Genomic DNA, 17,463 nt, shown 5'->3' on the forward strand with positions numbered 1-17,463 from the left:
CAGAATGTCCGTAATGAGTCCGTAGGAGATCGTAAGAGTTTGTAGATATATCGTAACGCTCGTTATGCAAGCCGTAGGTACTCGTGGCATCAGGTAAGTCGGGAGGTTTTTTCCAGCCCGATAAAAAATGTGCACGAGTAAAAAAAATGGTCAGGATGAAAGAAATGGCAACTTTTTATTCGTAAGGAGGGCGTCGAAATGGTCATGGGAAATCGTAGACATACTCGTTCGTAGGGGTTTGTGAACATAGTCGTGGAAGGTCGTAGGAGTTCGTAGATTTCCACGATCTTGATTTTTTTTTGTTAGGTCCTTTAAACTTGGCAGAGGTTTTGAATTAAGTCGTGAAAGTGGGACTGGCCCTTAAATCAACGGGACTGGCAGCATCTCTGGAGACAAGGAATGGTTGACGTTTTGGGTCGAGACCCTTCTTCAGACTGATATACAATATATACAATGCAGAACTAGTATAGCTTAATGTAGGACATTATTGAATGCAATCAACATTTATTTTCCTGGATTGCTGTAGATTGCTACATTTAAACCACCTCATTTTTTTCCTACATTTTTCATGAATCATTTGAAAGCCTTCAAAGTTAATTGATGCTAAAAAACAGCTTCCCTCATTACACTACATTGTCCTGAAATACTCTTCCGCCTATTTTTGTTTTGTCTACCAGCTAAAAAATTTTTTGCTAACAATATCCTCATTCTAATCACATCCTTTTATTTAAAAAAAACATCAAATAATCACAACAGTATCATGGGTCTGTGTTGATAGTACATTTGCAAAGTGCGCACTTTAAAAAAATTAATTGCCAACTTTCCTCTTTCTAACTCATTTATCCAAACAACAGCACATGTTTATCTCATATTTTTCGGGCTTCTTCAGCTATCAATCTTTGAAACATTTGTTCAAAGGTTTTATGAAAATGCCAAGTTTGCAGTATCAGCTCGTTATCCATTCATGCAGCCTGTCAGGAATTTCTTCCACAAAAGTACACCAGAAAACCATTTAAATATGGACTTGAAATGTGTTTTCCAGTGCTCGCCCACCAGATCTGTCATAGACTTTCCCTGCAATTAAAGTTATTTGTCTATTATTTCCAGGTGTGTCTCTTGACACTATTTTACAATATAATCAGGCGAGGCACTTTTCAAAACATCAGAGAATTGCTCCTGAATTTAGCCAAGCCACAAATGACCATTGATTAGAAAACATGGGGGCTGTGGTTTCAGGTTAGGATTGATGAGGGCTGGTTTTCTCATACACGAGGCTGCTAATGGTGAAATGACTTATTGAAGCAGGCAGAACTATGTCAATGATTGGTGTTGATGGGAGCTGGTGCAGTCCAATAAAGTATTGTGATATAAAGATGCTCTCTAGTCTATGAAGTTTCCTTTGCTTTTTTTCAAGTTTTTTTTTCATTGAATTGGACATCTCCTAGAAATTGCAAGCTCCTAGAAACAAATGGCTCGATAAATCATTTTAGAGTTAATTACATTGCTGTTGGTCTGAAGTCACAAATAGACCCAAATGAATAAGAAAAAAACAGGACACAAAGTGTTGGAGTAACTCAGCGGGTCAGGCAGCTTCTCTGGAGAATATGGATATTTGACGTTTTGGACCATTCTCCAGAGATGCTGCCTGACCCACTGAGTCAATCCAGTGCTTTGTGGTTTTTTCATAAACCAGAATCTGCAATTCCTTGTGTAGTGCGAACAGTCTTCCCGAAAGGACATGAATGAATCAGATGGGTGGAACAACAAACTGACTGATTTGTGCTGAATATTATCGAAACCAACCGTTTATCCCAGGATTGTCTAATTAACATAATTTAAATTCCTCAGGTACCATAGTGAGAGGGAAATTAATATAACCAGATCATTTCTGCAAAGTCTCTGTTTTACTAACCAGTTAATCTAACCACTAACCTACTGAACCCATTATATGTTTCTATTAATCGAGCCACTCTATGAGTGCCCATCATTGTTAGGCTTGTTTTTGCTTTAATGACACTGGGTCAGCTTGTTGCCACTTCATGGGTTTCCAAATAAAAGGGCCAATGTCAATAAGACGCAATGCAACTGGTCTTTCAGATGGTTGCTTCACTTTATGTGTGACGAGTTGTTGACTTTGCACTTGATTGAGAGAATCTGGATTGCGTGATTGCCATCGGTAATCTTGGAAGTGCCTCGACAACCTGAGAGTAGTCTGATGGAGATAAAAGTTTCAGCAGACTTTGTGGCATTAGAAAAGTCCAAGAGCGTAGGTTGGGAGGAGCAGCTAACTGCGTTCGGAGGGGAAACGGACTACAGATGTCAAGCTGGAAAAAACTATTTTTAAAATAGGAAAAACATGAAATTTTGTCCAAACCCATGAAGCTCCAGGGTGCTGCAGGGTATTAGAAAAATATATCAAAAGATTTGAAGAGTATAACTTGTCGTCGTCAGGTGGGTTCCAATAAAAATATTTGGCTACTCCACATTTTCCCATCTGGTTTCATTGGTCTGCCATTTTTAATAAAAAACTTAGATCTGAACATTTTTCGAAATTCTTTAGTACAACCACTGCCTTAGTTTATAACATTTATCATCAGCAGAGCTCGTTCAACAGCCCATTTTGAAGTGACTTTGCCACCAGTTTAAATGCTGTCAAAATAATGTCTGACTAAAATTGAAGCAATTTTAAACCAGTTCCAGTCACTCCAAGGTCTGATTTTAAGCATAAAATTAGAAGCTGTTCTATCGACATTTTAGAAAGAACATGAACACTAATTTCAGCTGCAAGGACTTGCACGGCTCAGAGGAATCACCAGACTGCATCAAATTTCCACAAGGGGGAACTTAGCAATGGGAAATTTATTCCATGCGTAAGTTACAAAATTCTCCCCTGTCAATGTATAAATGAATAGCAAGTGCAGAGATTAGGTGTGATTATACAACAGGTGTGGGGAGACACACTGAGCAGCATAGTTTTTGATATTAGACATGCAACACAGTACATCCCACATTGCACAATGCAATCAATTTTTCATGGTTTATTGGGGAGGACACATGCTGGGTAAACGAGCCAGTCAGTGGGGCACCTGCAAAACACTCAACATATGTACAATACGGCATTAATTGAACAAGCTTTTCATCAAACGATTAAAAATTCAATAGGGGTGAAATTGGCCAATGGCTGTAATGCAAAACCAGCTAATAGTGAATCAGTAGTCCTCCTAAACCAAGCTCGACATCCTATTCCAGTGGTGTATACAGACCTGAGCAACTCGTTAATCAACCTGCTCCCACCACTGGTGAAAACCAATTTGAAAGTCAATCTTTCTCAAAACAAAAGTACGTTCCTTCTGCGCAATAGTGTGTGAATCCTTGGAATCCCTTGTTTTAAATGTTCCTTTTATTTGCACATGCCACTCTATTTGTAGAAATTGTTACAAAATACTGCCACCATTTGGAAACCGCCAGGTATCAATTTTGATGCAAAATTCCACGTCTTCAGTATACAGTAATTGCATGAGATTTTTAGTCAAGCAATAGCTTATCCTATCAATGATTAACAATCCCCTCCACTATATCTTGCTATTTCTTACATCCTGATGAACTCTGAAAAATGCATCAGGCTTTGAGGATCACATCGAAACAACACTTACACCGTTGCATATAAATTTGTCTTTTAAGTTCTCTCCAAACAATAGGGCTGCCCTGGGTGAGTACATTTTCAGGCCTGGCACACTTGCAATTACCAGGCACCGTCGGGGCCCAGCAAATGGCTACAGTCACCACAGCATATCCAAGGATTGTTGCCAAGATGAATTGGCCCCACTCCCATCCTCCTCTCTTATCCCACCCAGTGCACTAGACGTAGGGACACAGTGATGGGTTTATTTGGCTGCAAAGGGCAAGCTCTCTGCGGAGGGAATAACGGGCTGCAGCAACTCACCGAAGCCAAGGAAGTAAGAGCCAAGGTCCAATATTTGGCCAGTCTCTGGTTTCTGAGTTGGGGCATGTGCCACTTCAGGACAAGAAAAAAAGATTCAGGCGACTTTCAGTTTTTCAACCACCCTTGCCCTATAGATCAGCCCCGTGTGGCTCTTCACTGAACTGACTCCAATACTTAAAAGTCTGAACAAAGCACTGTACAGTTTTCATGCAACGTCTTCCAACTGGTAACTGAGCTTTCCATACAAGCGAACATTCTGTTTGCTTTGTTGATTGATGTTTGGCACCAAATGGATATGTTATTAACACCCCTACATCTCTGAACCACCTCCTAAGCTGTTCCAACACTATTTATAAAAGTATTTTTATCACCTTTTTTTTCTTTAAAATGCATTTACTCATTGAATTTCACTTGCCTGCTGCCCACCCACTGCTACATTAACTCATTTTGTAAGTCTGCACTTTCGCAACCACTCTCTCAGTTGTTTCGGTTTCACCTGTAAAATGGACCAGTTTTCAGCTGGCATTCAAAACTCCCAGCCTGCTGCCTTGCACTCACATGTCAAATGGGCTCATGCTGGACTCCATTCAAGCGCAAGAACCTCTGATGTGAACTTCCAACTAGCCATTATGTTTCATTTGCCTGTGATCTCAGCAAGTTTTTGTTTTAGAATCAAAACCTGTCTTTATATTTAAAAATCCAACCATAGTTTCTGAAAACAGCTCAAATCATGTAAATCTCTTAAACCATAACCATAAAAAGTCTCTTGGTCCAACTGTAAAATTCCATTCATTGTTTGTGCACTTTGTAAATCACCTTTCTTCTTCCAACAACGGTTGATTGGGATAATTTTGACTTTTGAATGTTAATACAAAGTGCACAGCCAGCCATTAAGCTCCTCCTCTGATTAATATTTGGAAGCAAACGTTGAGTGTTTTTTTAATGGTTGCTGGTTGCATATTTTGTACCGTTGCACAAAATTATTGCTATTCCTTAGTCTCGCTGCCCAAAATAAAATGGTTCATTTTTAGCAGCAACTGTGGTTTGGCATCCCTTTCCATGCTGATGAATTCATGAGTAGCATATTCGCCAGTATTAGTATTTCATAATGCTTGCCACACTCTATGTAAAGGTACACACAGTGATGAGATCAATATCACAATGTCAACACATTAGCAATTGCAGCTCCTGATATTAATATGCGGATTTTTTTTTCAAGCATTGCAAAGTTTGAACTGCAAAACATATAATGTGGCTTTAATTTCCAACAAAGCGTAGTGCAACTAAATATTAGGATACCTTAAAACATACTTGACTTAAACTGTTCCGCAGCTCTTTTCCTGGACAGTGTGTCATTTCCTAGACAATGGATTCTCCATTTCGGCACACAAAAATGTACCAGCTTTGCGATATTACTGGAAACTATTGGCCATTTAGCTTGCTGGCTGAATATAGGTGATGGAGCATAAAAGGAGACTAAGAGAGAAAAGGAAGCTGAAGGTTTGGGGACAGGGAAACACTGCAATTGAATTCATGGTTTCAGTTGTCACCATTTGATTTAGATTTTAGACTTTAGACATAGAGCGCAGAAACAGGCCCTTCAGCCCACAGAGTCCGTGCCGACCAGTGATCGCCCCATATACTAGCACTATCCTACACACAAGGGACAATTTACAATTTTTACCAAAGCCAATTAACCTACCTGTATGTCTTTGGAGTGTGGGAGGAAACCGGAGCACCCGTAAATAACCCACATGGTCACAGGGAGAACGTACAAACTCTACACGGATAGCACCCGTAGTCAGGATCGAACCTGGGCCTCCAATACCAGAAGGTAGAAACTCTACCGCTGTACCCCTGTACCGCCCTTATATTCTTATGTTCCTGTTAATACAACTATCGTTTTATTCTGAAAATACATTAAAATATTTTAAAACATAATTGGAAAAATGATTGATGAATCATTGTGTGTAGGCACGAAATGACTCCCATCTAACATCATCAGCTATCGGCATACACACACACTCTTTTCAATACTTGGATCTTTTGAAGTGTCTTGGATCTCTCACGTACGTGGCTGTTAATGCCGCCTCATGCTGTGATATGGTTGTCTAGGTATGTCTCTATTGACACAGTTTTCAAACATTATTTATACGACTGGTACCTTTCCCCACCCTTCAACTGCGGTGATCCATTATCCTTTTGAAACTCTATAATCATGATCTGCAGCAGATAAACATACAAAGTGTAATCCCTTAAACAAACTGGTCTGCCCAAAAAGACTGTTTCTCAACATTACAAAATGGCTGAATGATATTCCCGCAGGAGACTATAGATCATTGCTCCTTTCTCCAAAACTGCATCTCATTTGACAAGGAGATATAATAGAAAGTGAAATGTTTAGTAAAATTAGGACAGGCATGAGTAAACTACTTTAGAATCCATAGAGAGATTTCCCAATTGTGTCCCATTGTTCTGACTACTCTCACCCACAACATAGTATAATGATAATTAAAAGGTAATTAAGAAAATCTAATGTTCGCTTGTTACTTTAAACATTCAAGTTGTTTCTATATGTGCATTGACATCAAACCAGTTTTATCTACATGGAATTACATGCCCACATACAATATCTCCAATTCTCACTGGCATCAAAGTGGAAAACTTTGAAGAGATGATATACAATACTATGAGTGAGAAAGTTGAAGGATTCAATCCTTTTGTTAGATATTTTAGTATATAATGTGCATTGACACTTCATTAAGGGAGGTACTGTATTTGAGCCTATTCAAGTGCACACTGATGTTCACTGTTTGAGTTATTTGAGGAAAACCAGTATCCTTCCAGCGTCCTGAATAATACTTATCTTTCATCAAGCATGAACAATATTCAACATTGTTTTCTGATCATGCCAGCATTGATCATGGAGCATTGTTGTGTGGAAAATTGCTTGCTCTTTTTTTTCTTGATTGCCTCGTTTTAGCAGCCCTATACTTCAGAGGGTGTGGAGGTCACTGACGGTGTGACATAACTGCAAGTCCTTTCCTCTTCCAGAATCATTTCTGTTCACAGAGCCATGGTGTTGGACATTTCCGTAAACGCGTCAGCTCCTTCACCATCTGTACAATTGAAGGATTGTTGTTCAGCTCATGATGAAGATACCAGGGACTTGTTTCGCAGCTGAGCCAAGCCTAATTATGAGTCACTGGATGTTCATTACAAGCAAGACAAGATCAACAGCAGGAAATAAACTCAAAGAGTGCTTTAAGAGCTTTTTAAATATATTTTTTCATCACTAGTGGCATTTGAGTATCTCAAAGTTACATCACTAATTACTTAATGCACATAAAAATGATTGTTATTGCAAAAAAAAATCAGAACATGTTGCAGACTCAGAGTAGGACTGTGGAGAAATGAACAATGTTTTAGCCCAATGTCCTTTCAGTAAAATAATGATTAGAAGAGAAAACCAGCCGACCTGATAATGTTTGTTTCTCTTTCCATAAATGCTGCTTGACCTGTTGAGTATTGTCAGCAATCTTTTAGTTTCAGATTACTAGCATTTGTTGTGTTTTCCTTTTGGGCTTCTTTAAATCTATTTTCATTTTTATTAACATTAAATGCGAAAATGAATAGTGTAGTTCAAACCAAAGGATGAAATAGCACTTTCAATGTGGGCGTGAACCCAATTACAGGGGGGGGGGGGGGGGGGGGGGGGGGGGGGGGGGGGGGGGGGGGGGGGGGGGGGGGGGGGGGACGTAGCTAGTCTGGAAAGTTCCATTTATGCCCTCATTCCGTGATCTTATTATCCAAATAAGGGAAAAGGTAGTCTATAAAATAATCTTTGTCAAATTTGGACCCTGTTGTGAATCTTCCCGGCTCTGTAAATGAAGGAAAACTGAAATGGCAACATTTACCAGGTAGCCAGGATGCCATGCTCTTATCTCAGAGATGGGATGATGCTGTTGCAATGCATGGGTCCATCATATGCAGTTTGTGCTGACAGATTGGGAAGGCACAACTCAACCTTGCCCCCACATGGCCTGTATATTTGAGGCAAGGAACACTCCAGGGCACACCTAAAACTTACCTACTTGATCTCCCAGTTGCCAAGCACTTTAATTCCCCTTCCCATCCCCATACTAACCTTTCGGTCCTGGGCCTACTCCATTGTCAGAGTGAGACCAATTGCAAATGTGATGAATTTTGCTTGAGCTTGAGCAGCTTACAACCTAGCAGTGTGAACATTGATTTCTCTAACTTCAAGTCACCCTTGCATCCCCTATCTCTCCGTCCCTCCCCCACCCTTGTTGTCAAACTAGTTTCACTGGCGGCCTGTTGAGTTTCACTGTCTGCTTAACTCATTATCACCTGCCCCATAACCAACAATGGACCATTGTGGGCTCCACCTTCCCTTGATCAACGTTGCTTTATGCATATCTTTCATTTGTTTGTTCTATATACCTTCTATATCTTTTGTTTCCCTTTCTCCTGACTCAGGCTGAAAAGGGATCTCAACGCAAAATGTCGCCTATTCCTTTTCTCCAGAGATGCTGCCTGGCCCGCTGAGTTTCTACAGCTTTTTTGTGTCTATCTCAAATGCAATGTATGCAGCTTAGGAAATTCTCATCTCCTGCTGTTGATGTATCTGTGAGCTAGTTACAACTATTCTCCACCAAACTATCCTGCCCATCTTATACCAAATCCTGATACCCATCTATTTCCAGCTCTGAGGAAAAAAAATTGCAGCTCTTCAGATAAATTCTTACTTAGGTTAATCTGGGAATCCACTGGGATGTGTGCACCAAAATAAAGGCTGTTGCTCCGAGTCTGAACACACGCAGGTAAATCAAGATTATCTCTGCTGGTGTTCAGGCACTCTCAGCTGCAACTGTACACTCCACATCTGGATGAATGAACTTTGGCTTTTATAACCGTTAAGTGGGTCATTAACTTTAAAAAGCATTAAAGGCTCATTATTTATGGTGCATCATCATTGGCTGATATCTTTCCATTACTGCTAATGAAATCCACTTCCTTGGGATATCCACATTTCAACATGTGCATTCCACTATTTCATTAATGGTTCATTATTATTCGACATGACATCTTCATTTCTTCCATCTTCGGAAAAATAAGTGCATGTTTTCCTGATCCACTTGGTTTTCAACCAGGGGAGAGAGAAAAAACATGAGCTTTGCTTTATTGCTTAGCCTGTTCTGTGAAACTTTGCTGAATCTTCATTTCCAAAGACAACAATTTTACTCAAGTGTTAAGTGCTGTGTCATTAGTTCAGATGCAGTAAAAACACCAGCAAAGATTGGTTGGGCCAAACGGCCTGCTTCTCTGCTGTATATTTGAAGTGATTCTATGCTAGGAGACCTTGAACATATTGCAACAATGAACGTTTTAATCAGGTAATAACCAGTCTCAGGAGAAAGTCAGACTTTCATTTAGTTCTGTGGCAACGCATTAATTAAGCCTGTGACCCTCTAGTGTACATGTGGTTACCTTATACAAACTTAGATCAAGTACTAAATACTTCACTTTCTGATTATAGTTACAAATTATGATGGAACACGTTTCAACCATTTTCTTTACAAGTTGTGGGTATTCAGATGGGAGGTTAAACCAACGCCAGCTATCTTACTTGGACATGGAAATCCCCAGGGCACTACTTCGAAAGAGAGCAGCGAAGTTAGTCCTAGTGTCCTGGTCAATATTCATCTCTTAATCAATATATCTGATTATTTTTTTTAAATACAGCCTTTCCCGCTGCTTTTCCTATATTACGCCAGTGAGTAAACTGCATTGGGAGCGTCCACAGACACTACAGCAAGTTAAAGACTTGTGCAGCGAGATGGGAGTCTCTCTATCGAAGTATGTCATTGGGCTCCGAGTCGTTTCTTTTTCACAAAAGCAGAAAAATAACGAGAGATGGATAGGGAAAATCATTTAACCCAGAACGACCATTAACCCGCCGATAGACATCATTTTAGTCTGATTTTCAAGAACCGATATGTTCAGGGTTCCCATTCATTTGATATTTTTGTTTAAAAAATTAAAATATCAATCCACACCCTTTTGTAAATCTGTAGTTTCTTGGTCAAAGGTAAGAAAGATAATGATAGGTGGTTTTTTTTTAAAGTAAATGCACTGGGCAATGGATACATCATCACAGTCTTGCCCCATTATGTTTAACGCCGTTAGTGTCTCTTTGGAGCCTACTAATATGATTTATTTTCGCCATCCCTGCTCAGGGACCGCGTTACCTTGGCATTATGCGTTTTGTAAACTAGGAAAATCATATTGCAAAGAAAATGAATTACCATTCAATTACGTTGCAATGTCAAACTCAACTAATGCGATCCAAAATAACAGTGTATCCTCAATCGGTAAAATCTTAATTGTGACTGCATTTTTTTTTTTCATTGAGTAAATCGCGTTTGCTATAAAAATGTTTGGAGTGTTATACATTAGCGAGGTATATAGAAACGCATACACGGCGCTGGAGTAACTCTGCAGATCCGGCAGCATCTCTGGACCCGAAACGTCACCCGATCCTTTTATCCAGAGATGATGCCTGGCCCGCTCGAGTTACCCCAACACTTTTTGTCTATCTATGGAGAACATGTTCTCCGGAGATACTACCTGTCCCGCTTGAATTACTCCAGCACTTTGGGTCTTTTCTGTTTTTGTAAATCAGCATCCCCGGTCCCTTATACCTGCATTGCTGGGTTTAGGTTTGAGATTTTATTCGGATAAGAATGTGGTTAGTGGGAACTATAGAAGACAGATTTTGTCATTCACACCTTACACTTCAAGTGCACTGTAACCACCGAGAAGAGGTGAACTTTGCAAACTTTGACTGTTGGGGACTTGATGGTTAATGTTGTAGTTGCGCGCCTGGAGTTGTCTTTGGTGGTGGAAGGTGATTCTAATGATGTAAAGTCAGGCTTATAATGGCCCCGGCATGGTGCGCGTTCAGAGCCAATGTAGAACAGGGTTCGGTGAGGCTAATCTCTCCCCGGGACCCACATCACCGCCGTGTTTTACACTCAACTCACTTGTTTTAGTTTCGAGTTACCAAATTATGATTGGTTATCATATCACCAGCCTGCGCTCACAAAGGTCCATATTGTGTTCATGTTCCGAATCGCCCCTCACCCCCTACCAACCTTGCCTGAAGGTGTACAGCTGTACAATGTACCCGCTGCTGTGATGTATAGCTGCGAGGGTCGCCGCCTTTGAGGTCATCATAATGAGATGCTGTGGCTTATAAAGAAGGTGAAATAATTTTAAACACAGACACACAATGAGTTTATTTATTTAGAAAGCAGTTAAAAGTAGTCTGGGATTGGGATATTCAGTGTTGACATTGTACAGGGCTGGCTTCGCGCCAGGCTATGTCCCAAGGGGGGGGGGAGTGGACAAGGAATTCAGCCCCTTCTCCGTTCAGGGGTCTGGAAGTCAATAGGAACGTCTGACGGCAGGCACCAGGGTCTCGGCTTAAGCGCAGTGATTCCAACTTGTCCGTTAAACCATAACCCGTTCGAAGCGAACGGTGATGCCGGTTGGCAGTCGCTTTACCGGAGTCCACGATCCCGAGGGACTGTCTAGGACGAAGTATTAGGTCGACTTCTGACAGATGTAATCCACTAAACTGTAAACTGGATCTGGGCCGATTATTTAAAATCAGGCTCGCGTAACTTGTTTGGGATAAATTGTTTTTTTTAATGTTTTGTTTTTTTACTGTCGAGGTTTTTAGTTGACTATCGGACGGGGGACCTTCCCAAGAACATGGTCCAGGTGTCGGTGGGTATCTGCCGAGCTGCCAATACAACTCATACAACCCGCTCTCGGAACATCAGTGTCTTACTTTGGACTGAGTGAATAAATGTCTCTACGTTATTCTCCGCTGTCCCTGTAGTATCCACCCAGTTTTTACTTCCAACGCAAAATACAAAGTGCTGGAAGAAACCAGCGGGTCAGGCAGCGTCTGGGAGGGAAATGGACAGGCGACGTTTCAGGTCGGGACCGACGGACTGTCTTTTTAAAATTACCTGTTTTCTCTATCAATTGACCCCTGTCCTTAAGTTTCTGAAAGCATTATAGGTGAGGAGGGATTTCAATAGATATACATAAAATGCTGGAGTAACTCGGCAGGGCAGGCAGCATCTCTAGAGAAAAGGTATGGGTGACGTTTCGGGTCGAGATCCTTATTCACACTAATAATATCAATAATATCGTATATAGATTTTCAAGGTTAACTTAAGGTAGACGCGAAAAGCTGGAGTAACTCAGCGGGTCAGACAGCATCGCCGGAGAAAAGGAATAGGTGACGTTTCGGCCGAGACCCTTCTTCAGACAGCCAGGGGAAAGGGAAATGAGATATAGAGACGGTGATGTAGAGAGACATAGAATAATTGATTGAAATTTATCTTTCACGGCGTTGAATGAGGTTTGGGGAAAGCACCAACATGCCTTCGCCTGATGCTGCAGATGTTGATGCATAAAAATACCAAAGTCCATGTGCAGAATGTTAAGGCAAGGTGAAGTGACAACTTAACGACGAAAATAAGGTGTGGGAAAATAAGGTGGAAAGTTGAATTTGAAATGAACGCATCGCCTCCAGCACTATGACTGAAAGTGACCTAACACTCAACAGTCAGTGGGGCAAGCTCACGGAAACAGCTCTAAGAAACCGGTCGGAGACAGAGGGGAAAAGCGAGCGAGAGAATCGAACAGTCAAAAGGCGCAAAAATATATGCATTTATCCCCCAAATAAGATAATTTCCCGAACTCATCTTTGGGATAAAAGAACATGCGGACAACTGGCTGATCATTTTAGGCCCATAATATTCCCCTAACTTCATGGCCAATCTAGCGCTGCTTTCTGCGGTTTCTTTTTAATCTACCCTTGATGAAACCGAGAGTGTAACCCGAACAAACCTCAGATTAAGAAGTTATGAGGGAATTATTGAAATTACCCAGAGAAAGGGCAGACGTTAGGTAGCGTATTGTGCTGACTGCGACTCGAGGGGCTGTATTCTGAAGCGCACAAATATTAAAAGAGAAATCAGATGGAGTCGTTATCAACTCGGTAAAGACAAATGAAAGTTCGCAGTTGTTTGGGGGGGGGGGGGGGGGGGGGGGGGGGGGGGGGGTGGGGGAGTTTAAAAACCGTTTCATGTTATTTAATCCGAAGATTTTAAATTGCAGATTATGCCATGAATCTCCGTGATAACACTGCTTGCTTTTTCTGATCCACCACCGCGCTCACAAATAGTACTTATTACACATAGGGCGCTGTTTGAAAATGCTTTCTTTTTAAACAAAATGAAATGTGGCGTTAAAAACAAGTTATATTGGCTGCAGAGCCATTTGAGCATGTGCCCGTGTCACAATCACAATGTTGTAAGCAGAAAACTTTCGCTGAAAGAAACACACATCGAGGCTGATGTAGAATTGAACTTCAGGCCTGCTATCAAACATCAACATTGAAAAACAGAGGCCATCTGATAACAAGCATAGACAGCAGAGTAAAACTAAATGCCGCAAGAATAAAACGCGTAACAGACTGATGCTTGTCCGGCGAGTTCAAAGCCGACAACGTCTAACTCGGACAGTGTGGGCGGTTGTGTGGGCATGGATCACAGCGCGACTGTGAATATCTCTAAACCTGCCATTCGCATTGCTATTATCCACAATAAAAGTAATCTTACAACAGTGCGGACAGCAAGGCTAACGTATATTTATTTATTTACATATAAGTATCAACTATTTTCTCCGGCATCAATAATTAGTCAACGGTGTCGCTTCACATTATTCTAACTCTGAATTGAATTGCAAAAAAAAACCACCGGGAAGACAAAGTAAGATTTTTTAAAATCTGAATTAATAAACCACAGGCGCTGTGTATTCTCTCGCCTCTTTGTTAACATTAACCCGCTGTTGTTGTTTTTTTTTGTTTCCCTATATTAGAGCCTGTTCCAATCTGGACTAATCCCGGTGTTAGCTCCCCATAGGCAAATGCCCCCAAACTCGTTCAAACAATGATGTAAAAAACATGATACATTTGAGAAGTTCTACAAATGTTCCATTGCGATTTAAGCAAATTAAATATTTTTGTAAGAATTGGATGCTGAGCCTTGCTGAAGCCTGTCTTGAGAAAACAAATTAGAGAACGCTTTAAATACTTGAAATTGATCTTGCATCATTATAGAAAGTCTGGGTTGTACTTGGTGGCTTTGCGTTCAGGGTATAGTCTATTCCGATGGCAGCAAAACAACCCCCTACCCAAAATATACACACACAGACACGCCAACCCGCGCGTACACACACACACACACACACACCCACACACCCACATACAGAGACACAAACACACACACACACACACACACACACACACACACACACACACACACACACACACACACACACAAAGGCAGGCACACGCACATACATAATTGGCTCCATCAGTGATTGAAAGACAACAAATAATGTCTGCACGTTATATATGTGAAGCCCCTAAACAATAACTCAATGCCGCCGTCACCATGATCCATTTGTAAGTCCTAAATGATTTTCAGTAACGGTTTGTGAGATTATGTGTATGTTTATATATGATGTCCGCTGCCACAATGGGGACACAGAACACACTGGCGCACTGCTTGATGCGCTAAGAGTTCAGCAATCATCATTAGAAAAGTAGGATCAAACTTCTATGTTTTAATGATCTGGCCTCAGTTAGTTGAGGGGATTAATGCCCGCGTTGTTTCTTCAAAACGAGAGTGAAATTCCCAAATAATGACACGTTAAATGCGACAATCAATAACTGCGGGCAGCTAGTAATAATATTAAGTCAAATGAATAAAGGCCTTTTCTGAATAGACGGATAAGGGGCAGAAGCTGTGTGTGAGAAGCGTGGAGGGACCAGAGAACTGGCGGCTCGAGAGCAAAAACACGAGGAAGGCGTACAGCCCGGTTCCTTCACAGTACTTAAAGTATCACAAACAAAAAGTCATGATTAAATCACTTGCAGCGCGAAGTTCTGTATAACAGGAGGTAATAAATTATGAATGTAGCCACTGCCATGGCCGCTTTCAGTTATTAGTTTACTGGGACGTCGGGATGTTGCCTTTTAGTAGATCAGTGGGTGGAAAAGAAAATAGGGTCTTATGTATTTCGCAGTCACCCAGCTACTCATTCATGTAATAATTAGACCAAATCTAGACTTTGCAATCACTCGGGTGGGTTTTATTTTATCGAGTTAAATATATATATATGAACTGCTAGCTTCCTCTGGTTGTGATAGTGTTGGACCACATTCTCACTGTGTTTACACTCTTCACGTTACCCGTCACCAAATAAAAGAGACCTCCCACTCATCTCCCCAAATAATGACAGCAATAGTACCTCTCTCTAAGTAGGAAATACACATTACGGTTTTATTGGTTAAGCCATTATAGATTTGGATGTTATTTGCAATGGGCGAAAGTCTCACACACACAGATATAGTTCTTAATCAACCAAATCTCTTTCACTTCCCCTCCCAAATAGTTTTCAGCCCTCTTCTCTCTCAACGTTGCGATGTTTTACTTATGAGACAAACATGTTAAGGAGAGAGAGAGACAAAAAATCTCCCTGTAAAATTTATAACACAAACACGTTTCAGCGAACGCATGAATTGAAACAAGCGATGACATTTCGAATGCAAGGGTCAGGTGAATTGCTGATGCTGCCCCTTCGACCTTTACCGACCAATAACGCCAATAACCACCGCGAGAGGGAAAAAAAGCAAGAGATCAGAGCACGATATCATGGCGGATTTGTGGCGGGAGGCGATTGTAGAACATGGGTCCGGTTTCAGTACGTGAGGATCAGAGAGAGGAGGAGAGAGAGCGTTACAAGTTGTCGCCGTCCTGTGCTGCTCGTCAGCCACCTGGATGGCAGAGGGTCGGAGATATACCTGACACATTCACCTGCTTTTCACGTTACAAAACCCAGTTCTACTGCAGACCCGGTTTGGGAAGTTGGCCTCGCAAAGGGACAACAGCGCCCACTGTTTTGCAACTACAGAAATACAACACTGCACACCAAGAGAAACTCAGCTTTTCAAAGTTCCCATCTCCTCTCTCTCTCTCTCTCTCTCTCTCGCCCGCTCGCTCGCTGCGTGCCTCGCCTTTAACTTTGCACAAACTTCAGATGCGCACAGAATCCGAGCGGCGTTCACCCCTTGCCTCCTCCACACACACACGGCCGGCCTGCCAGCGCCGGTTGCCAGGAAGCGAGCAAGCCCTCGGATGCTGGCGTCGTGTCCAAAAGGGGGGCAAAGAGGGAGAGAGAGGGAGAGAGAGGGAGAGAGGGAGAGATCTGCCAATCCCATTCCGGTAGCTGACTCGAGATGAGATTCAACAGTCTATGATCAGCGATGGGACGGAGGGAGAAGCAACGACCGGTTCAAACAGCTCTGTGGATGGGACCCCGACACCGACCAGACACATAAAGTAATACAAAATGGCAGAGAAGGGAAAGTGACAGAGAAATGGGATGTTGCACCTACTTGTGGCCAGTTTCCGTGCCCTGCCTTTGGATCTCATGGTGGCTGGCTCCGATGATGATGGGATTCTCAGATTCTCAGATGTATTTTTCTCTCTCTCTCTCCCCCCCCCCCCCCCCCCCCTCTCTCTCTCTCTCTCACACACACACACACTCACACACTCTCACTCTCTCTCTCTCTCTCTCTTCTCACTCACTCTCTCTCTCTCTCTCTCTTTCCCTTTCTCAATCCGGACTCGCTATCTCTCCCACATTGTCAGTTTGGACACCTTCGCACATGCGCACTGCCCCCGCTGCCGCGTTGCCAAAAAGTTTGGAGCGATTGATCAGTTTAAGTGAGATTGTGTCAGAATGTGTCAAAAGGGGGAAAAAAGTGGAGTCTAACCTCCGGCAGCCGACACTTTTAGCGTGGCAGGGACTGTTCGCAGACCGCGACCATGCCGCTGACAAACCGCAGCAATGATATTAATAATCTTGCAATTATTACACCGGCCAGCGCTGTATATTGGCCAACTTAATAAACCGCGCTCCGGTAACAGGGCTCTCCAGATTGAGCCGCGCTCCAGTTATGTAACCATTATGTCTACTGAGATCGCTGCGTCGCCGGCTTGCGCTGAATCCGATTGTCTGTTGAATTCTGACAACTTGTACGCATCATTGGTAATTAAGAACCCCCCACCCCCATAACCGTGGAAAGAAATGCACTTTAAAAAACAAAGTGGAGTGGTGATTCTGTAAGGGGTTCTGGAATTTGAATGCTGGGCCGTTTTGCTGTTGTAATCATATGTAGCTGAACACATCGCATCCGAGTGGGTTTCCCCGTGCGCTGGGTACATGCACCCGGTGTAAAAAGCAGCCAACATCCCCACATTATATATTTATTTCTAGGTAAAAGCTTAGTCCAACAAAAATAAAATCGTTGGATTTTTTAATACACTTCAAATAAATATGACCAT

At 41.9% G+C, this 17,463-nt stretch overlaps 1 protein-coding gene across 1 annotated transcript in view; it reads right to left on the reverse strand.

Moving 5' to 3' along the window:
* Positions 1-16,608, reverse strand: part of LOC129703274 (histone-lysine N-methyltransferase MECOM-like) — a 703,041-nt gene extending 686,433 nt beyond the window's left edge. Inside the window, exon 1 of the mRNA XM_055645612.1 lies at positions 16,512-16,608. Coding sequence (XP_055501587.1) covers positions 16,512-16,548 — 37 coding nt within the window. The 5' untranslated portion in view covers positions 16,549-16,608. The remainder of the gene's footprint in view (positions 1-16,511) is intronic.
* Positions 16,609-17,463: the final 855 nt, after the last annotated feature.

Source organism: Leucoraja erinacea, chromosome 14, assembly GCF_028641065.1.
Source record: "Leucoraja erinacea ecotype New England chromosome 14, Leri_hhj_1, whole genome shotgun sequence".
Classification (NCBI taxonomy): Eukaryota; Metazoa; Chordata; class Chondrichthyes; order Rajiformes; family Rajidae; genus Leucoraja; species Leucoraja erinaceus.